The sequence below is a fragment of the Ixodes scapularis genome, unplaced genomic scaffold (genome assembly GCF_016920785.2).
Source record: "Ixodes scapularis isolate PalLabHiFi unplaced genomic scaffold, ASM1692078v2 PGA_scaffold2__306_contigs__length_199485367, whole genome shotgun sequence".
In the NCBI taxonomy this organism is placed as follows: Eukaryota; Metazoa; Arthropoda; class Arachnida; order Ixodida; family Ixodidae; genus Ixodes; species Ixodes scapularis.
Window position 1 is genome coordinate 119308096 of NW_024609857.1, and position 23874 is coordinate 119331969.

Consider the following 23874-nt stretch of genomic DNA (forward strand, 5'->3'; position numbering starts at 1 on the left):
AAAAAAGACACAATCGTTGGCAAAAAACTTGACTGATGAAGTGATAGAGTTAGGTAGATTATTTATGTAAATGACAAATCGCAGGGGTCAAGAACACAGCGTTGCGGCACGCCATAGGTGAGGATTCGAAGTCCTTAGCTGTTACGAATTGGATTTTGTTAAAAAAAAAAATGCTCGATCCAACCGATGAAAAAGATAGAATTTTTTTAAGAGTTAATAAATATGCAGCCTGGATTGTCTTGTCTACAGTAGAAAAAAAGGGTTCGCGTCTCAGCTTGTCTACAGCAGAAAAAAAAGGGTTGCCGTGCAATAGAAATCAGATGCGTCTCACACGACTAAATTTTACGAACACCGTGCTTACATGAGGTAAAAAAAAGAATTGTCTTTAATAAAATGAACGAGGCTAGACTAGATATTAAGATCGAAAAGTTTGCAAGGTAAACTAGTTAATACACTTGGTGTGTAACTAAGTGGAGAGTGCTCATCACCTGATTTAAATAATGGCACGACATTTCCCACCTTCCAGTCGCAGGGTGCAAACCATGAACATTGAGATTGTTAAAAAAGGTTAGACATAAATATGGTCGAGTACATTTTAGTATTTTTACAACATTTTAAGTTAACGCCATCTGTCCCTGATGACAAAAACCCTTTTAAATTTCTTACTTATACGTATATACGAAGTATCGATAGGAAGGCAGTTCATATCGCTAATGTTAGAAAGACAAACAAAGGGAAGATTCAGAAATGACTGAGAAAAAACTTGATTCAAAACTGAACAGCATTTTGATCGAAGAAGAACTACGCACTGTTGAAATCACTAATATATATCGTGTTTCTTTTGATATGACCAATGAAACCAAAGAACCATTCTGCATTTTTTATTAGTAGTGAAAGAAGGAAGTCTGCTATGGAAGGAAATATGCGTAGCTTCCCTGACTGCAGTTTGAAACAAAAACCTAATAATATGATGAGTACACCAGTGGTCTTGCCTATTTCTTTGTTTGGTATTGCGAAATTGCAGCTTTTTTCTCTAAAAGTCGCTTTAATGAAACGCTGAACCAAGGCGATTGATGCTCGCAAAGGATGTTGCCTTAAGCATATTTAATGGCTAAACAATTTACATTGGCTTTAGAAAGTGACCAGTTTGTTTGAACAATGCGATTGGCAAATTTCGGCATTTACTCATCCAAAGACATTGCAATTTCACTATTAATGGCGATTGTGTTTTGTTTTTTCTAACTGAACGAGGCACATCTTCATAAAAAAAATAGTTCGCCTAAGAAAGACAACCAATGAACTAGGTCAGGAGAGGTTGTTGGTATAAAATCAAATGCATTGGCACACGCTGAAGTTTTAGTATATGAGATAAAAAAAAACAAAAAAATGTCTACAAATGCTATGACTTCACTTGTTGAATCACAAACAATTAGGCCGGCGCCAGAACAAATTATGCTTGAAAAATTAGACTCCCAATAAAACCATAGGCGCGCGTGGGCATCGAACAACAATGTGGCATTCAAAGCATCATGAAGATCAGTGCAAAATGTTGAAGACGAGGTTGGGGTTCGACAACAGGCGCAAAACATTATGCCATGGTAATTGATATGTATACCAGTGCAGACGACTTCCCAGCAAAAAGCAACGGGAATGTGAAAGGAGTGGATATTCTGACACGGCGATTAGGACACTGCCTCGTGACCCAGCACTGCGATCACACCGATTGATAGTAAAATACATTTCATAGTCAAGTATTTATTGCTTGATTTCTTGGCAGCTAACCAGATATCTGTTTGTGTGGCGATAATTGCAATACTGGTGTTGATAAGAAAGAGCGATTCGTTTCGTGTCTTCAAAAGCTGCGAACGTTTGATAAAAAAAGAACAAACATCAGGTACAGAAACATGTGCACTGGTGGATTGCTCTGTCAAAGGCGAGTCGTGCTCGGTGGGTTGAGTCGCTTCTTTATTGGCGCGAACAGGGGTGACATTGTGACATTCAATTTCACAAACACTATCAGTTGAAGGGAAATAAACGTAGCATTTTCTCTGTGTAAGGAGCTTATTGTGTCTGATAAAAATCATTAAAAACAAAACTGCTGACCATTAACTTTTATATGAGTCAAGTAATTTCTTGCGCGAAGTGCAAGTATAAATGCAAAACACTTACCTGACATTAGTGTTAGCAGTTTTTAATTGTGTTCTAACCGTGAAATTGGAATCTTTCAAATTTTAATCTTAAAAACTTTGCAATCACAGGGCGGCACTTAATTGGACCGTATATATTCTAGCTTTGCACTCGAGCAATGGCCTTGTTAGGCAAATGAATATTCAAATCAGATCAAAAAACGTTTATTTAAAAATTAAGGGTTCCGCCACACCTTCTGACTGAAGTCATCTGGTATTATATAAACTATGCATATTCAAGTATGGAACAACATGCTTTTTTTTTTCAGACCAAGCACATGACTCAGACCGTGGAAATGCAAACTCTCACTCCACTACCTTGCTTCAAAATCGTATAAATGACGACTGAGTGTAGCTGCTTCGCTGCATGCAGCATCAGGTAAAGTGCTCGCACTATTAAGCTCAGTGCCGTTTTGGGAAGCAGCCATCTTTTCTTCTACATCTGTCAGCATATCATTAACGTTGGTTATTTGTTACTCGAGATTAGTTTAAAATTGTTTTACCTCATTTAGTTGAGAAAGTACCTCGTCATATTTTTGTCAATTTTAATGGTCAACATCTTCAATAGAGAAGCAACATCGCTACAACCTTTCTTAGGATGTTCTTTAGATGGCCCCGAATTTAGTTCAATATCACTACCCAGCAACAGAAGTTTCAAAACGTACAGACTCTCACAAGCATTGTAAGAAAGAGCGCCTGGGCCGGGTAAGGGAACCATAGTGGCATTGCTTGTGCGCTTACAATGCAAAGAAGTGCTTGGGGTCAGGCACTATCCTGTACCAAAAGCAGGTTGTTTTTTTTGCATCTGCATAACTATTGCTTTTTCTTTACCCCTGGAGAACCGCGTAGAGAACTCTCAGTTTATTAGGCACAAAAAGCCTCATGTATTTGCCGATGGAACTGATGACTTCGAAGAGAAATATGCAAGAAAGTCCAAGTTCGGAAAGTCCGGCGTCGGGGAAAGTTAGTTCGCTCTTTGCTATCAACAAGGCATCAGCTGAATCGGCGAACTTGCTGCCGCATTTCCGCATCGATGAAGAAATGCCAGTACAAGCAGAAAACGACTTGGCGGTCTGCACGTCTGCCGCTCTTCCTTGACTGCTGGAGAGCCATGTATTCAGCACTTGCCTAATGGAGCGCGGAGGTTCCGTCGTCTTCCCACTTGAAGGAAACAACAATAGCATTAATATGCAGCCATACGGCCCATATCATCCCATAATATCACAGGAAAGACCCACTTGAAAAAAAAGTTACGCAGTTCTATGAGTGAACCTACAATTAAAAAAAATCATTTCAATCTTCATTATCTGGTATTATACTGAATGTACTTAAATATATTTATAGGGAAATTAATACTTTTACAGGAATTCTGAATAACAGCATTTATTTTATTAGACGCAGAGGTCTCGGAAATAGACCCCCATTCTTCTAAGAGAAGTTTCTTTCCGAACCTTTTGTCTATAACAAAGTATCTGCTGCTCTTCGAAGTCCCCTCAACACGCAGTATGCATTGAAAGCACGGAATATATTGTCGGCTGCTACGGGCCACATTCGTTCTAATAAAATAGCGTGTATTTTAGAATGATTGCGACAAGTGGAACGATACAATGCCATTTATGTGGCATCTGATAGGCAAAATAAAATAAACTACCATGCTCACGCTTCTAAAGCCATGTTCTCTCTGAGGATGCAACGCGCCGACCTTTCATAACGCACGCAAACCTAAGCGCAACAAGCGGAACGAGTTCGTTCAGACCACGATTGCTTCTAGCCTCAACGAAATCGTTCCGCTTTTGCGCGATGGGCGCGTGGCGTTTGTAGTGTGAACGTAGCATATACATAACCGATGCGTCCTTCATTGAGGAAAATGCATATAATATTCATAACGCTCTTTCGTTCGTATCACGTCGTATATATCGCATGCTTTTTTTATAGAGTTTAGTTATTTGCATCAGTCTAAAACATCTTTAGGGAGTTAGTAATGATGTTATAAATGTTACCGTAATGTTTTTCTTGTGTATATTTTACTGTCATACAATCTCTTGTCAGGAACTTTTACCTGGATTAAATAAAATTATTTTTATAGAAACGAATTATTTACCAAGCTAGCTGCCAGTCTATATGTATAATACAAAAAAAAATTAGAACTTAGGCCTGTCATCGTGACATGTTCTTTGCAATCTCTTCAAAGAAGCACGAAGACTTCGATAGTTTTCTATTTATTTGCTTATTCACACACTACTACTTCATAATAAGAGGACATTTGATGCGGAGGTATAGAAGTCACGAAAGGTTTTACTGCAACAAACGAACTAAATAAGCATAATTAAGGTAATCAAGTGTGTTTAAATACCAAAAAAAGAAGCATAGAAAGCCTTTTTCGGCTAAGACGTCCCCAGCCACGCGATTCGGTATATGATATTGACGACAAGAAAATAAATAAAAAATTGCAACCAAAGCAAAGCAAAAAAAAAAAAAAAAGAGACGTGGCAAAACAAGTACGACTGACAATTACGTTTATAACCTGATCATCTGCCAGTGTCGCTGTAAGATGAAAATTATACTTTCGCCCATACAGGAAGTTCCGCTCAGACATGTACAAAACAGGGCAGAAATTACCTTTAAAATTAGTCAACACAAAATTAGAGGGGATCACGATTACAATTGCCTTTAATAAAAGTAAGTGACTTGCATAAAAACGAGGCCCATTACATTCTCGGCCTCACTTTCAACAAGCCTATATTGATAAGAAGTGAAAGGAAAGAGGAATATTACTTGCTTAGGCAGTCCAGTTTGTTTTTTTTTTTGGTTTTTTTTCTCAGTTTTTGGGAACACCGTAAACCAACTGTTCACGTTTCTCTTACTTTCATTTATGCTTTGCTGTGCAGACGCCGGAAGAATATTTGCGAGAGGGCCAAACTCGTGAGAGCGCAGCCTGTTGATTGCTAAACAAGCAAGATATAGAAAAATCATGACTTAAAAAAAAAGTTAGGTAAAAAAATTCCTTTTTTAAATTCAATTCTGATCAATTTTGTTTTGAGTAATTGTAGATACAAAATAGTGATTTTTACCACTAGATGTATATTAAACATAGCAGATTGGTTCATCCATTCGTCCGATCACTGGTAATATCGAGAAATAAAGAAATACTGTCAATTTAAAGTATAGTTAAAGTAACAACTTTTTCTTGGTGTAATCCCCGCCATTCTAAAACAAGACACCTTGATTTTTTTTTCTTTTGGGGGGGAGGGGGGGGGGGGTTAAAAATGTTAATTTTTTTTTTCTTTCGTTTCCTGATTTAATTGCAATAGTACATTATTTTCTAGTTTGAAAACGTTTCTTTTGTAACATCCTGTGTGTTTTTTTGTTTTTTTGTTGTTGTTCATTGAACGTTACGTAACCGGTGAACGAATTGGAAGATGGAAATAAATCGCAACGCTCCGACTTGCTCAACCAATAAGCCGCCTCTTTTTTTTTTTTTGCGTTCTTTTGATATGAAACTTTCATCCTTGCCAACCTTTTTTTTATTTAAATACAATACATGTGCACAGAGAAAGCATCGTAACTAATGGACCAACTGTAAAGAAAGAAATATGTCCAAGATCTCTTTTGGGGGAAAGATTTCATCTAAATAATCATAGTAAACTCGTGTAACTTAAATCATGATTTAATTCATTGTTTAAGTTCCCATTTAAATCAAACTAGTTGTTATCCTCTACCCTGGTAATACGGCTCCGGTCACACGGCGATCATTTTGAATAGCAAAAAACTCTTTAAATTTATTCAAATAAATAAAAAAAGAGATACTCAAAATAGTTTCGCTAACAAATTCCCTGTATTCTTGTGGATTGTAAGGCAACCTATTAAAGTCCTAGGTTTAATACTTAACTTGATAATTAACTAGCATATGTTGCCTATATAAGTGTGACGAAGGTGATCAATTTACACTGTGTGCTCTATGTTTTTATTAAAAAAGAGACAAAACATTTTTCAATTTTTTTAAACATTAATACCGTTTCTTTGTACAAAATACTTAATTCTAGAAGCACGCTCTGAAACCATGTTGAATTCACCTGAGACTGCGGTGAAGAAGAAACATCACAACGTAGAAGAAACGGAAAATAGACAGGACGATGTCTCAAACTCCGAGCCGAGTTTGAGACATCGCCGATCCTGTCTATTTCCTGTCTCTTCAACGTTCTGGTGTTTCTTCGTTACCCCAGTCTCAGGTGAATTCAACATGGTCAATATTTACCAGCTCGCCTGCACCCTTACCATATGAATACTCTGAAACATCTCTCGTTCGTTCATTTGCCACAACTCAAGCATTCTAACGTGCCACACCAGGATTCAATCCGAGGCCCATGATTTCCCTTTCATTCGTCAGGGAGCAAACTGACGATCGAATGACGCCGCGTTGACATCTGAAGGAACGATCGACACGCTTTCTGCGGGAGTAATAAATAAGATGGTCGGGACTCGGCACTGCGTCCTGCGATGTCTGTTGCTGTAAGTCAAATCTGCCCTCGCGCAGTCATAGATGTAACGCGGCGCACCCTGGTAGAAGAAGCTTATACGCCAATACGCGGCCACGACGTCACGTGCTGCGGCGGTGGCGCTGGTGTCGGCACGGTGCAACCATAGAGGCTTCGCACGAATTTGGGTTCTACGCATGCGCAGTGTGCAGCTCCACTGCTCGTACATCATACAAAAGACACTGCGGTCGCAGCAGACATCTAAAGCACTAGCTGTTATTGAAAAGATGTATTTGACCATTTTATGGAAAGATTGTAGCAATTTTGTGTTTTATTGTTCTCCGGAATTTAAGAATGCAGATTTGATCAAATCAAACGCACGGTTCTTATGTAAAATTTAAGTAGGCTATAATTTAAACTGATCTTTTTTTTTCTTTTTTTGTAAATTATTCATTGGTACCTCGCAAATGCCGCAAATCGTACCAGAAGTTTCCAAATATTGAAAAGTGAATTATTTCTAAAGTGCGCAGGTCAAAACACTTAGCAATATGCAACCTGTATATGTTCATTTTTTACGGGTGTAAGTTATGTGCGGTTGCCAGTGGTTATTGAGCATTACTGCCGGGTGTTTTAACTTCTTAACTCGTTCCATAATGCAGTTGGAATTATAAATATTGCAGTTGTTATAATTGATGTTTTTTTATTAGTTTGAAATATTATGTACCCCGTGTTTTTTATATTAAGTGTCAATTTCTTATAATTGCACCATTATTAAACAATGATGAAATATCCATTAACTACGCCCCTTAGTATATCAAATAACTAATGAAATTAAGAAAAAGCTGTATCATCGAAATACATTATTTTTTGTGAGCGGTTAAGTAGATCAGAAGGATCATTGACTTATAATTATAAAAAGTATGGGTCCAAGTAACCAATCCTTGTGGGGCCCAATTGTCGTGATTGGTGTTGTAGTGGACTAAAGTCTGACATAGAGGCAAACTGGAAACGAGCTGTTAAATAAATTTTAAGAAAGCAGGGCTATAGGTCTGCTTTCTTAATATCTATACTCGTTCAGAAACGAATATATTCATTCCTCAAAGAGTATCGCTCCAGTTTATTATTTATAATAAAATGATCAACAGTGCAAATTATAGTGATGTAAGTTAATCACTGTGAGTGATATTGTTGTCATTAGGTAACTGATTTTCTTACTGGTTTTAATACAAAACCTTCAAGCCCAAAACGCACCCTGTATTAACAGAATAACAACCTTGTCATTCAGAAGCTAATATGTGAGTTTGTCGTGCAGAAGCTAATATGTGAATTTGTCGTACAGATGCTAATATGTAATGTCACAATCATTGGGCTTATGACCTTTCATATGCATAATGAAGTGGGTATATAACAGATCCGTTCCGCCTGCTTGGTGGGTTTCGGCGCGCAGGCGGACAATCCGGAAGCGCCGAGGGTTCGCTCAGAAGTGTTATCGCATTAAAAAACAGCTGAAGCTCCGGAAATGCGGGTCGACATCGTAACGAGGCGTTCAAGGCCTCGCGTTGGAATGGCGTCAGATAAGCAGGCGCGGCGCTGGCTCTTTCCACTCTTACGTGTCGGGCCAGTCGTCTGCTCGGAAACTTCGGACGTTCCAAAAACATTTAAAAAAAAGAAAGGAACCGTTTTTTTTAAATTTATTTACTCCCTCTGCACCGGGCTGCACAGCCGATTAAAGCAAACCTGAAAGACCAAGAAAGGAATAGAAAATATGCTATGCTACGAACACGATCCCCGGTTCCCTGACGGTTTTTAGAGATGGGGAAGATATATGAGCCGAGGCGGAGGGGAATTCTCCATTGTTACCAGCCTATACGTCAGAATGGAATTTTCCGTTTTGACCAATCGTGTACACCGTGGAAATAAGCGATATTGTGCGAAACAATTTGCTCACCTGCGTGCCGTCCTGTTTTTTTTTTTCTTTTTTTTTTTATATATTCACACGCTCGTAACTAACAGAAAATATGCGACTCGCGTGAATTATTTTTACGTCCTCCTCGAGAGAATTGCCACCTCCGCGATCATATTGCTCAAAGGTCGTACGAAAGCCACTCGCTGCAGACATATGACGACAGAACTGTCTGCGGCCGTAAGCCTCGAGCATGTTTGCTTTGTACAATTGTACGTTTCGAGCAGTTCTCAAAACAAGTTTTGTCCGAACTATAGGGAGTTTTAGGGAATCGTTTTCGCACATCCGATACGGTATACGATGGGCCCTCCGGTACGGAGGGTCCATCGAATACCGTCGTAAGGCACTCACACGCGCGATTCTTACCGGACGACTTATCGTACAGTATCGGATGTGCAAAAGCGGTTCCCTAAAACTCTCTAATGTCGGCGGACTGCAGTTTATATGATGCATAAGCAGCTTGTTCGCGACAAAACACAGAACCGGGTGCGATGCTGCGAGGAAAGACGAGAGAGAGAAAAAAAAAGGAAAAAACAAAGAAAAAAAAACACGAAAGGTTCATAAGGAAAAGGGAGTTCTCGATTTTCATCCAGCGTTGTTCGGAGACGACGAGCAAATTAAATGGCGACACGTTCCAACAAGGTCTCGGACTTTGGCCTTAAGAGCCTATAATTACGGGCGTATATATAGAGTCTCTTCACCCGTTTGCCTTCGGGCTCTCAATCACTAAAGGAAACTGTTTGCTACTTCGCTGCGCATGTACAAATCAACCACAAACAGAAGAGACGTAAAGTGGACTACTATATACGCTGTCGACGACTTCATGGACACATTTAAGAAGCGTTTCAACTTTTCGCGTTGTAACGTAACCGCGAGATAGGAGTGGTGGACGCGTGCTTTCAAACAGTGATGCGCGCTATAGACAGTTTTCAAGGTCGCACCGAGAAATATCGTCGGTCGCCATTTTGTTGGGCACGAAGCGTGTGATTGGCTTCATGCTTCACGAAATATGATTTTGATGTTTGTTCCATTATAATCATCACTTTGAGTTATGTGACTTGGAAATATATTCGCCTTGTGACGCGGCCTTGGGGTACCCCTGTCCAAACTGGTGTCAGCATCGAGGAACTGCCGTTTATATCTGCAATTCGCTGCCGGAAACTTCCGGCAATGCTCCACCATTGCTGGCTCGAGCAAATCGTTTCACGCACCACCTTTGCAGTACCTGGTTTCTTAAGTCGCAGTCACACTGTCCCTCCATCACAATAAAAAAAAAAAAAAAAAGATGCCGAATTTGTTGTTGTTGGTACGCTGATTCTCAAGGAAATTGGTTAGGATTTAGTGCGGGGATTCTTACTGAGCGAAATATGGGAAGTCCAACATCGCAACGGTTCGTATACTCTTGCATTAGAAGAGACGGTCTGCTCTCCCGGGCGTCGGCGGATTCTTCTGATGCAACCACCTACCGCAGCTTCTCTCGATCGCCGCCCCTGTGGTGTCCGCGTACTCTTCACCCTACGCTCGCGAAATATAGATCTTACACTATAGAGTATGACAAGCAGGAAGCTTCTTTCGCCCTCGGATATTATGCGAGCCACCCAGATATGTAGTTGCAATAATTTTATGACGCGAATGCAGTTTTCAAAGTGGCCGTTAGCTAGCAGACGACAGAAAAACCACGACATCTAAGCCCGCGCGCCTGCGCGCGCGTTTCCGAGTGATTTGAAAGGTGCACGACGCCGCACGCACAAAGCCACTGGCGCACGCGCGGTACGATTAGCGCCTCGTATCGTCACGCCCGTTGCAGCCCCTTGTAAAGGGCCATTCGCATATTCGCGTTTCTACACGGTGCGTTCAGTAGTGGAAAGGCATTGCGGTGCGTTGCGCTGAGCGTACGCGCGAAGCTTGTGCGCACAGTTGCGTTGCAACGCAGCCGACCGCAGTCAACAACCAATGGAAGCTTGCTATTGGCGCATTCGCTTAACAATTAACAATGAACCTCGTTGAGCAACCCAAAGAAACATGGCGGCGCCCCGCGGCAGCACGGGAGCACGGGTATATGGCAGCAAATCTTTACTCTTCACCGAGGATCTCCTCAGCGCTCGAAAGCGAGTAACTGGAGAATTAGCTCCTCGACTATGTTCACTGGAATGTGGCACGGGCGGGCAGTGAATCCAATTGGCCCCTACTTGCGCGATCTACCGCCGCGACGATGCTTCTCCTACGTTGACGACATCCCTGCCACAAGTGGCAGCGATATCTGCTTCGCTCCAGCTGTTTCGCTGATGATTCTCCGGACTTCGTTGCCTCCTTATCCGCACACACTGCCACCGGCGTCGCCGAGCTGGCAATTCTCGCCTGCTGCAAACTGCGTTCCGCAAACGAAACGAAATGAAAAACCGGACGCAGTGGACCCGTGGACCCACGTGGACCTTTCGTTCATCGACCGGAATCGCTCACGGCTGGTTCTTGCGAATGCGCCTGAGCCTTCTTGTTTCCCGGCTTCTGATTGATCGAACGCACCGCAACGCTTCAAAAAGTTGAGCGAGTCTCGGCTCACTAACGTCGCGCTAACCGAGCGTTGCGGGAATGCGCGAGTCGTACCGCAACACTCTTAAAAAAGAAGGGTACTGTAGTACCTTCCTTAAGGGGGCAACCGACTTGCACACAGGGCAACCCCTTTTGGAGGTAACGTTAACCCCCTGCAACGAGGGTGCAAACTTACCCCCTGGGTTAGGGTGCAACATTGCCTCCTTTTGGAGGTAACGTTAGTTCCTTTTGGTGTTAAAAGTGTATCCATTCGGGGTCAGGCTTTACCTCCTTTAGGGGGAACTTTAGCCCTTTTGGGAGGTAAGACGAAATAATTGACGGCGCTGCTTTTACCTCCTTTTGGAGGGAACTATGGTCCACTTTGGGCTTAAATGTACACGATCAGGAAAACAGCTCAGAAAACGCAGACTACGAAGAACAAACACGACAGGACAGTGCTGTCCTGTCGTGTTTGTTTTTCGTAGTCCGCGCTTTCCGAGCTGTTTTCCCCAGCATGTATAACAGCAACCAACTGGCCCAGTTCACCACCTTATTACAGGTTACACTTGATGGAATCACTTTTACCCCCTAAAGAAAGGTGTTATGGCCCTTTGTGGGTGTGATAGTACATGCTTCAAGGGTGGGCCTTATAATAGATGAAGACGTCCTAGCTCTGAAAGTAAATGACAGTGTTTCATTGTGGCTGTCACAAACAAAATGGCATAAAAATCAATGACATGACTAGACATCTTACAAAAGTTCCAAGATGAAACCACTAAGCGCAATAAAGGCATCTGGAACAACACTTTCGGGGCTCTAGTTCGCGACAGTCAATAAAATTATCACAAAATTATCTACCCGGAAAAGAAGAGTGAATGCTTGGAACACTGCTTGGAATAGCGAAGCTTCACCGGGGTGAACTCAAACGACGTAGTCTTGTACAAACCAGAATCAAAATGAACGCACTGTAATATAGCATAGATTCTGTATCACACATATTGCAAACAGCAATACAAACCAAGACACGACTAGCAATGACTAGTGCGTTGTAACTCAGGGACAGCAGTACACTATGCCCGTCCTATACACAGTAGTGGAATGAACGCTGGAGTAGAGTTAAGCAGACTCCGGGATTTGCTCTTCTAATGTGCAAAGAAGGAAGGGCTCGTATCTCCTGCTGCAAATGAGCTGCACCAAACTACCGCGAGGGCCAAAGGGATCGAACCTACTTCAAATGAATGGCAAAAAATCGGTTTTGAGCATCATGTATTTAAACCCTGCAAGCCATCAAAAACCATCTTGTATTTAAACCTTGCAAGCAGAAATCACTGTGAACATGAAACCACAATCCTCGAATGCTTTCAGGCCCCGAGTATGAAGTAGACTGAAATAAATTAAGTATGCCAATGGCCGCACAAAGCAAAAAGCTGTGATTTTGGAAATTACAAAAATGGGACTATAAAGCAATATTATTGACCTTCTGTAACTCTCAGAATCAATCATACTGCCGTATGTCAGACAAAAAAAAAAGCAATAAACAAACGACATAGAAAAAAATTCGTAAACCTGCATAAAAAGGCATTGAAAAAAGAAAATACTTCTTGGTATTTCCTTTAGGTTTAAAAGCAATGTGTTGCACGTGACTCCACATTTGAATGTTTCAGATCAATTAGTACTCTAGTGCAATGAATCTGCGCCTGAACTGGTGATGGTACTCGTAGTTAAAGATGAAATAGAGGCAGTATGCAACCAGGACTGCCTCAGCAGGCGACGCGACTTCGATGTCTCCCTCCACTGCCACATAGCTGGGCGCCTCAGGATTAATTAGGCTTAAGCTGACAGCCACCGGGTAGATTGCACTGCCTGCCTGGAACCAAAACAATGTGGAAGTCATGTGATATGAAGTTGAAACATATCCCCAATTTAAAGAAACTGTGAAGAAATATTAGATTTTTCTGAGACGCATTTGAAGCATTTGATGGGCCACTGATTCAAGCATTATAAAGCATCAACCATATTTACCAGACGTGACCAGTTTAATTGTTGACTAGCCACCACTGACTAAAATTATCACATGACGGGTGGTAATTATAGATCAGTCTCAGCACATTGTATTCACCGGTCATGATTAAATTTGTCACCCCGATTCACTTAGGTGACTAACAAATCTTAGTCAAAGGGGTACAACTATTGTAGCAGGTTAGTATATACAAGTGCTGATTGTTGGGCGAGTTGGTATTGTACATGAAAAAACATGATTGTGCTTTAAGACAAGGACAGAGGAAGACCATACACCACAGAGCGCTACACCACATTAGCTACTCAGCACCACAGCAGGCTCCCACTACCGCCAAACCTAACTGCCGAACTTCGGCAGATATGCAAATATTTTTGCCGAAGTGCTCTGTCAGATTAAAATTGAATGTATGTTTTATTTATACATGAGAAGAACAGCACACAAGGACGAAAACACAGAAAACGAACACACCGAAAAAGACACACTCAAGCGCCTTGTGTATCTTACTCTAATTCATTTACTCAAAGTATACCCCCAAATTTCTCTCGGAAATGAAGAAACAGCACACACACAAAATAAACATAAAAATCAAGAGCCCCATTTCAAGTGCACAAATGGGAACAAGAAAATCAAAATAAAATATCGGACTACGCGTACCTGCAGTAAACAGTGTAAAGAACTGTCACGAGATGAGTCCAAGGTAGCAGGCATCCAGTACCCTCGACGAAATCACCCTACAACGTTGCCGCAGGACGAAAGAAATATATTCAATCAACTTCAAATAATGCAAACTTGAGCCATATCCAACTTGCCTACTGAATGATCAGACTTTTAGAAATGCCTGATCACACGCAAAGAAAATGCCAAGTCTCTGCTAGTCTCGCTGCCGGTAACAACTTCATGACATTATTCCGTAATATACTACTATTAATGTTTGTGAAGCGCACAAATAATTAGCTCAGACATTTATATTCGGTATTTCAAGGTAACGTGACATTTTACCAAACTATTTATTAAACCTCGTTAAACAAAAAAAAAAAGCTTTGATATTAAAAATCAGTGTTTAACACTGACTTTTTCAAATATCAACGACATTGAGAATTAATCGCGCCGGTTGGCCCGTGTCGCCAATGAATGCCTAATCGACTACTGCTCTGCGAAAAAAAAAAAAAAGAAGACAAAACCACCTTATGAGATTTTCAAGTATTTGATCAGATCCTCAATTTAACGTTTACACGACACACCAACGGCCCCCCAAAAAAGAAAACCTCCTACCCCTCACGCCTTAAACGTAGGCGACCCCCGATTCAAAAGGCGTCTTGTCGCCCGGCTCCATGGCTCGACGGGCCGCCGCTCTCCCCCTTCCTCCGCCCGCACACACATGCACCGGGAAGAGCTCCTGGCTACGCCACGGGTTAGCGTATGTCAACCTTCTAAATATGCTCTTGTGCAAGCGACAGTCATGCCTGTTCTTGCTCTTTATGAACTTCGATAGTTTAAACCGTGTCAGCGTTCGCGCCACACACTAATTTTATCGAACGCTCGACGCCTTCAAACGTGCCAACATGTCCGCCAACCCTTTGTCTAAGGAAGACGGGGGTCGCCGTCCTGGGGCGGTCATAACCGACGTCAACTGTCGCCCGCGAAGAACATTTGCTTACCTGCATACGGTGCACACAACTTGGATCTTCGACTGAAGTAAATGCAGCGCTCTCGGTGACTTCGTAAGAAGAGACTGAGGCGAACAGAACAATAAAGAACGTTCCTGCGCTAGGACGCCTCCGTCGAACGTTCGAGAAGAAAGACCGTTATGACCGGAGAGGAGCGTTGGCGAGGAACGGGCTCGGCACCAGGCAAGCGCTCTCCCACGCATGCGCGAAGAATGACGTATCATACGAGGAGATTAGCGAACTTGTTTGCGTCTTTCCACAGCCAATCGCGGCGCCAGGCTTTGGCAGCGCCCAAACAGGTGCACCCTCTGGGAGGTAATACTTACCTCGTTGGTGCTCCTTCGCGGCGAACTTCACATTGTAGCACCACATTCTTAGTGTCTGCTGCACCTGAGGAGGTAACAAGCGGAGCGCTTTTCCCCCTTGCCGGGAGGAGGGTGGTAAAGGCGGTCTGTTACCTCCTTTTGGTCCCCTTTTTCTAAGAGTGTAGGCGACCACTCCTGACCGAAAGGACGCCGCAACGCGCCCAAACGCGTTCGAACGCCAACGTGTGTATGGGCTTTAAGAGCGAGGGAAAGTGTATACGTATAACGAGAGAACGAAGAAGGGGAAAAAGCATGGCGGGAGCCGCGTTGCTGTCTCACAAAACCAGACCAGCCCAAACCAGGAAACTTTGAACAAAAGACGGCTGCATGCACCCAGGGAATTAAAGTTAACGCATTCAAAACACGGTGTTCATCGCAGGCACGATGGGAGAAGTACATCTGCGGGCACGCCTCAAGCTTCTTAGAAGCATGATTGCTTCATACGTGATTCCAACACGTCTGCAGACAGCTTCTGTATGACCAGCGTGGACCTTCATACAAAGAAGAAACACGTCTCGGAGAGTACTTTTGTACATGATGCATAAAGTCGCCGTCACGCTATTAATACGTTATAAAAAATAAAAAAATAAACAGTCTGGAGATTGTGGCGCATGTTTCCTCCTTGTATGGCGGTCATCCTCTTACATTAGTCAAATAAAAACTGGCCGCAGACATGTCCGAAACACACGAAGCATTAAGCAAACGTGCTTCGAGCATGCTTGAGTCGTGTCCGCAGATGATTCTGTCATTTGGAAGTTTTAGGGAACCGCTGTTGCACATCCGATACGGTACGATAGGCCCTCCGGTACGAACTGCGCATGCGCTACCACAGCAGACTTCTATATGCGCAGTTCGCACCGGAGGGCTCATCGTACCATATCGGACGTGCAAAAACGGTTGCCTAAAACTCCCTATTAGAAAGGTTTAGGGAACCGTTTTTCCACGTCCGATACGGTACGATGGGTCCTGCGGCACGAACTGCGAATGCGTTACTACAGAAGACTCGCATATGCGCAGTTCGTGCCGGAGGACCCATCGTACCGTATCGGACGTGGAAAAACGGTTCCCTAAAACTCCCTATTATCTCTGCACCGAACACGTGTCTTTTGTACAATGTACAAGCAGTGTGACCGCAGCTTTAGTGGCGTGCTTCTCGTGACTACGTGACGGACCTATCGGGTCGACCCTGGCGGTCGGACTTCGTCACGTCCTCCGGAGCAGGGTGTAAGATAGACAGGTGGGGAAACGGCCAATAGAAGCCTACCGCAGCGTCGTGACCGGATTGTGTACTCGTCTGCTTGCGGGTACCCCCGATTTGCAACAGATGGCGCTGCGGCGAGAGGAAAAAAAGTCCGAATCGGATTTGCGTGAAACTCTATGGGAGACTGCACGAAATAAACCGAGAGCACGACAGTTCTCCATTAAAAATCCACGAGAAGTCATCTCCGTCAGTTTAGCCGGTCGCCACCGGTCGCCCACCCGGAGTAAGAGTTCGCGGTGCTCCACACAGATGGCGCCACAGAAAAAGAGAAACCCGAGGGGGACACAATCTGGTCGCTCATTTGGCTCTCGTTTCCCCACCTGTCTATCTTACACCCTGCTCCGGAGTGACAACGCCCGTCTTCCCTCGCAGTGTCCCCGATGCGGTCCTGCCGGCCGGGGCGTGTGCTACAGCGCCGACGTCTGCTGCGCGGGCTCCATGTGCATCCTCAACGATGCCCTGGCCACGCTGTCCTGCCGCGCCGAGGCCCTGCACGGCGTCGCCTGCCACGTCCCCGGAAAGCGTTGCGGCACTGACGGCCGCTGCGCAATCCGCGGCTACTGCTGCGGCCCTGGTACGTGCCCTTCCGATCGACCCTTTTCGAAATGCGGTCTGGCCGCTTGGATCACCACCGTCATCTGAGGAATGGCATGTACAGTCGCCAACAAAAGTTTGCGGGGCACGGGAGCGCGTGCCGAAACGCATCGCCGCGCCGTGCAACGGCGCTCCGCCGCATTAAAAAGCCCCGCTTTGAGCATGCGCGCCCTTCGTGCTGGCAGTCATGTCTCTTTCGCCCGTTTCTATCCGACTCACTCCTGATAACCGGAGTCGGCGCCAGGGGCGCAAGTTGCCGTTTCGCTGGCTGTCATGCCTCGCGTCGTCTTCAACTGCCTCAGCAGCCGCGCTGCGTGACAGAGCGCCAGGTTACCCCCCCCCCCCCCCCCCCCCCTCTTCCCCCTACGCGAGCTCCATGACAGCGCGGTGGCTGAGGCGGCTGAAGCAGACTCAGAGCATGACACCCAGCGAAGCGCTAACTCGCGCCCCTGGCGCCGACTCCTGTTATCAGGAGTGCGTCGAAAAGAAACGAGCGAAGGAGACATGATTGCTAGCACGAAAGACGGGCATGCGCAAAGCGCGTCTCCTTAATGCGGCGGCGCGCCGTCGGACGGCGCTGCGATGCATTTCGGCACGCGCTCCCGTGCCCCGCAAACTTTTGCTCCCGACTGTACGCGCCGTATACTACCGGTAGCTGTGTGGTTACTGGGGAAGGAAGAAGTGAAAGATGCTTCGGTGGACGATGCGAGGCTAGAGTACGCGATGCCACACTTCTGCGAGAGGCTCCCGTGCGCTACGATTTTGAGCGATGCAGGCGCCTCCTAACGCTTTCCCCATGGTGGGGCGTGCTAGGAGCACGCCATTTGGGTATGCGAATGTAGATCAAGCAGGGAAACATAGTAGTCATAAGGAGTTTTGTGACGTTAGGGCACTTGGCAGCGAAAGATGTTGGCGCTGCTATGGTCCCTAAAAAGACTGGCTATTCTCCCGTTCGAACGCCTGTCTCCACGCAGCGATATGGCAACATTATACGACAAGCAGTGAAATTCCTGGGAGAGTAGCTTGGCGCGCTTCATCTCGGCGCGCAGTCCGAGGTTAAGCCAGGAACCCAATTTTAAAAGTCTACACATTCGAGACGTAATTACGGTGGCAGTTAAGGCCGGTTCAGACACTTGCGTTTGAGTACGTTTGACTGCGTTTCGTCGAGAACCGAAAGCTAGCCACCGGTTCATCTGTGCATCGTATGAAGCGTGGAATCCAATTCAAGGAATCATCTTGGCACGCGATATAAGCAGCAGAGATGTTCTGGTTTCTCGCAGTCGCAACGCAGTCAAACGCAGTCTAACGCAACTGTCTTAACCATACATTAAGCTTTTACCGTACTATGTATGTATCTATGTGTGTTGCAATGAACTTGTCTCTGCAGTGGTTTAGCGGGCACCGTCAATTTCGCAAGTAAACCGGAAACCAGAATTCTATGCTTCACTGTACGGTTCTTTCTCAATCACTTTCAGTGTCGATGCCAAAAAAGATGCAACCAGTCAGACCGAAGCGCCAACCCACATAGACGCCTTGATGAAGTTCTTTACATCAAGGGCTTTGAAGGCGATTGTGTGCTACTAACAGATTGACTGGGCCCGTGTTAGAAATGAACGTTTTTGCAGCTCTTGGATCCAATTCTTGCTTCGCATCACGCTAACGTCTCGAATGTATAGTCCTCGAATCATCTGCTCAGGAGCATCTTCAACTTTTTTCTTCATCAGTAAACAGAAGGCCGTCATTAGTATAGCACATATGCCATTTTTTCGGATGATGATAGCGATCAATGTGGCCAGACTGAATTTCGAAAAGGGTCGATCAAGAGCTTTCTAGTCGTTCAGATCAGACCTCGGCTAGGTCAGTCTGTTGATGGAGCAGAATGACGCCATGGTCAACGTAAACATGGAGTCCACGTTGGTTTGCGCTCCCTATGCACTCTGTGTGTACTCTGCATGCACTTCGTATGCAGAAGACACGCTCTCTTTCCACTTTTTTCTGTCCCTTCATCTTTTCCTTCCCTGTCTCAGGATTTGAACATCATGATTAGTATTCTGAAAGAAGTATATCGTAAAAGGCCCAATCCCGTCCGTTGTTGACTTGTGAAAGTGACCATTTCCGAACGTGGTCTACAAACTAAAGAGTCACTGAATGTTAGTACCGAATTCCATTCCGTCCGCTTACCGGAAGTCAATCCCCACAGAATCCAGTTTTGATTGGCTGGTTTAACCCGTGGTGGAAGTCATCAGTCGGCCATTTTGGAGACAGGCCCCTAACAACAAAACACGTATATAAAACGTTTCCGCTTTACGGCTATGTAGGGTACGCACGGTGGGAGATCTGGGGATCGTTGAGTTAGGACCGAACGAAAAGTGCATTGATTTTCTCTCGATTGTTTTTATATCAAGTAGCCGCTAATTTGGTTCTCCAAAGAAAATGCCGGCTCGTTTGCTTGCTCCGATTGCGCTGGTGCTGCGTTTCGAACTCCACGCCTCAGACGGTAATCCTAACACTCGAGCTCGATGTGTTTCGAAACGAGAGAGAGAGAGAGAGACGAGACAGCGAGGAGCAACTCACGCACCGCTCGGAGCGAAGGAAAGAGCTTTAACAAAAATAAACCAGTGTCGCCACAGGCCAGGAACGTGGATTGAAGAGCTGACACGAGAACGAACGCTACACTGTACGCGCTTCGCTTCGATCGCACGGGGCAGCGCCATGTTGGGGATTGCGACTGCTGCGCCGCGACTCGGTTCTGAAGAGAAGCTTGGGAGTTTCGGCACTCTGGGAAAATTCAGTGACTCTACGTATGCAGACTGCAGGCTAATAGCCGTTATTGGGAAAGCAAAAGTTAAGCTTTTATTTAAGCCACCAGATAGCACTGAATATCAGAGAGAGTCGAACTCTCCTTCTGCGGCATGCTAGCTGTGACTACTAAACTGTGAAACGCTTTCTGAGCAACTGCAGTATACCTGTTTTTAGCAGAATATCAGGCGCCGCGCGAGCGACCGCGGCCAGCGACTCACAGTCGTATTCACCATGGAGACGCGAGCTGACGAACCACGTCATCGGTTAAAATGATCACGTGGCCGGTCGCAATCACAGCTAAGTAAGCACTTGGCATTCACCGACCATGTTTGGGGCGTAGTTGCCCCGCGAAACTTAGGAGACGACTAAAATATCTTTGTCAGGGGGTGCGCGGCTATAATTTAGCTGGTGTTTAACGGGTGAGTAGAGGCTCAGGACATGGCCGACTCCTCACCGCCGACCGCCAGCACTAACGAAGCACTTTCTGTCTCGGAACGCTGGAGGAAAATTTCTAGGAAGAATCGGAGTGACAACTATTGTGAAAATCGACATGTTCAAAGGTCAGAGGTACCGTCGAAGCGACCTCAGCAGGGCGTTGGACGATGAGAAAGACCGCATTGACCTGCGCCAACGTTACTAAAACACTCAGTTGGGAAACTCGCCGTCGAATCCTGGGCCGCTGGCGTCCACCGAGACCGAGCTAAATACGACCACAGCGCCACTCTTTATCATTTGTCTGTATTGTGGTCACATTGAGCCTTTAGACAGCATGTTTTGGCGTAAAAACAAACGGAAAAGACTCTTTTTGTATGAAATTTGTTGGAATTTAGTACAAAATGAAGGGCGCGTGATGTTTTTATAATCTTTAGTTTGCAAGGTTTTGCGGAACAATTAATATTGTTTTTATACAACCATGCCTTAGCGGTCCTTTCAGGTAGCGCCTCCCCACCTAGGTGCATTTTAACTTCGATAGGAATTCGCGGTGCGTCCGCTGGGGAGGCGGGGGTGGTACCCCTGTAACCTCTTCCGCTGTATCTGTTTCGGCACAAAAATGGCCGATTGAAGCCAAAACGGATGTCATGTGCGGTTCCTCGAGTGGCCGCTGCGGGAGAGATGGCGGCGTTGTATTCGCCATTAGCTCGGTTCTGGTGGACAGATTGGGGTCACTTTTTCTGAGCAGTCTCTATGGCAGTTTGCCAGCTGTGTGGTTCTATAGTAACGTTGACCTGCGCTCTCGTATTGTTTATGTCGCCGGCACTGCGGCTTCCGTGTTTTCCCCATTGCGTTTTGTTTTTTTTTCATTGTAAAACTTTGTTCCGGACAATCACTCTCTTTATGTAACATTTTATTTTTTATTAAATATTTATATGTCCGTTTTTACACGATTAATTCCACATTTACGCAATGGCGTTTAGGTACGCGTATGCGTGACCTATCTTTTTATGTCACTTCCGCTTGCTTCGCGCTCATGAGTACCACAGACTCTAGTCCCTCCTTAGTCGCTGATTCTCCGCTAGGCTCACGACTACTTCGACGCGCTACTGAATTTTAAAACAGCGCTAGATAGTGACCACTCGTAAATACGGCTGTCAGTGTTTTGCAAGTGGGCGACAATCGCTGAGAAGGCTCATAGTTCCCTCCGATGGCCGCCTCGTGCACACTGCCATCTTTGTCCCCTGGGCTGTTAAACGCTTTCTCAGCGTGCACAGGAAAGCCCTCTTGTGCAGAATATCAGACACCGCACATGCGTTCCAGCCCAGTGACTCGACCTTTTTTTTTTGTCTCAGCAACTTGGAGTGTTGTGTCTTTAACTGGAATCTCGGAGTTTCTGAATTCGTTTAACGTACACCAGCTCGTTTGCGCCCTTACATTTGTTTCATGGTGTCTCCTTTTCCCGGTTGTCTGGAGAATTCTGGAGCGCTTCAGAAATGCTCTATCTATTTTTTTCCTAAGACTAATATCCGCGTTAAAACTTGTTATTTTTTTATAATATTTTGGTCACTTATATCTTGTCCTTTCAAGCTTCCAGATGTAGGAGGCATGCAGGGGACAGTGTCGAGCTTCACTATTGCAGCTGTTTTCCAAACCACCGTACCCCCCTTATGTGCAAAGTGTCCGAAATAAATTTGCAGTTTTCTTCTTTTGTTTCAGAAAAAAGTAATTTATGCGTCGCCGAACGCCCATTTTCAGCCCAAAGGCAGCGCTAGCAGTCCGAACCAGATGCCTAAGTTTCCAGCATTACCCACTATCTTATTCAACACTTATAAACGATTTTCTGAAGTTTTCCATGGGGAAAAAGGTGGCCGACAGAGTTTTGAAATACATGAACGTCTACGGCACCAGTTACGAAAAACGGGCTAAAATTTACCTAATTTTCCCATTGAAACTTTAAAAAATCACTTACATATTTTAAATAAGATAACGGCTAGTTCTGAAACGTTGGCTTCAGGTACTGATCGCTAGAGCTACTGGGCGGCGAACACGGTGGCGACGAACAAGCGTTAGGTGAGGCATATAGTTTATTTTTTCCGGTGCAGAAGACCCTGTAATTTTTGGGGTACGCCGTTTACTGTGGGAGTGAACTATACGAATTAAATTTGGTCTTTTTTTGTCAACTCAAAATATACATGCTTCTTGAGCTTCAAGAACGCTGTCAGGAAGCTCAGGCGACGTTGTTGTGTTCTCTATCGTAGTCTTTCTAAACATTTCTGGAGGATGGAAAAGCCTATTTTTCGATTTCAAATAAACCTTCAGATGGCTCGCAACATTGATTCTAATTAGCAAGATTGACAAATATCGTCACTCTCAAGCGCAACTTATTTCGTGGTTTTTTCGACGAGAGAATTTCAGCCGAATTGCGGTTTTGGGCATGGAAGATCTCTTCCTCTTTCCAGACGGCTGCACGAAGGACAGCTCCTGTTCTGGAGGCGTGCCCACGGACCAGTTCGGGAGCGCCGTCGACATCCTCGAGTATGGCATGTCCGAGAGATGAGCGGGCACAATGGTCCACGCGACCGCTACGACCAATCACAATGCCTAGAACGAGAAAAAAAAAAAAAGAACAGAGCGGCAGCGCAGCTACTGTTTGTCTGCAAGAGAACTTCAGCGAGGGACGAATTAATCTATCGCCTCTTGAATAAACTTGGGAAAACAGCTCAATAATTGGGGTTGTGTGGATATTTATTTATACAGCGGGTATGTTGGTCACCCATTTCGAAGTTGCGACGAGTCACTCGCTGTAGATGAGCGATTTAGCCAGTGTAGTACAACCGCTAGCCATGGGGTCTTTGACGCGCAAAGCGCAGTAGTGTTACACGACCACACGCCGGTACGATGCTCATTCAGATCTAAACGGGCAGGGGTGGGAATTCAACCCGGGATCCCTGAGTTCTGCAGCGCGAGCTTTCGCTCCACGTGCTCCGAGCTCGTGTGCGCTAGTCTACTCAGCCACCGATCCCCCTCTGTCATTGCACTTTTTTTTACGTTGCTAGTAAAATCTAAGCCTACAAAATTTTATTGTTGGATATAAATTTATTAAAAAAATAACAAGAACAAAAAAACTACAAGAAAATTTTCGTACCGTTTTGATAGGACACTAATAATGCAAGCTGCATTTCTTTGTTTATTTAAATTTTTATACTTCGTTCAGCTTAAAGGAGCCATTAAACGATTTTTGACTTGCGCTACATACTACTTAGAGTCTCTCCTTAACGTTAATACTCGAACAGACTTGCCATAGATTTTTTTCTACTCAATGGAATTCGTTAAAAATAATCGAAAAATATGAGCATCTTTCATCCTCTCAACTGGCAGCCAGAATAAGCTGCCACGTGGCCTGGTTCCTATCCTGTGCTACCAACAATAACTATAGCCACGCGCCGGGGGTTAGCCACAGCCTCCTCTATACTTACAAAGCCTGGCAGTTCGATGACGGATCCATAGAGTTTGGATACATGGTTTTGCGCAAAAAAGACGGACACAAGAGAGAGAAACAAACACGAGTGCAACTTAC

The 23874-nt window shown here is 44.6% G+C and overlaps 1 protein-coding gene across 1 annotated transcript in view; it reads left to right on the forward strand.

The window, feature by feature from the left end:
• The window catches only part of LOC115324927 (oxytocin-neurophysin 1), a 70480-nt gene extending 47579 nt beyond the window's left edge, over positions 1-22901 (forward strand). Inside the window, exons 3-4 of the mRNA XM_029985633.2 lie at positions 16839-17040; positions 22757-22901. Coding sequence (XP_029841493.1) covers positions 16839-17040; positions 22757-22854 — 300 coding nt within the window. The 3' untranslated portion in view covers positions 22855-22901. The remainder of the gene's footprint in view (positions 1-16838; positions 17041-22756) is intronic.
• The last annotated feature ends 973 nt before the right edge of the window (positions 22902-23874 follow it).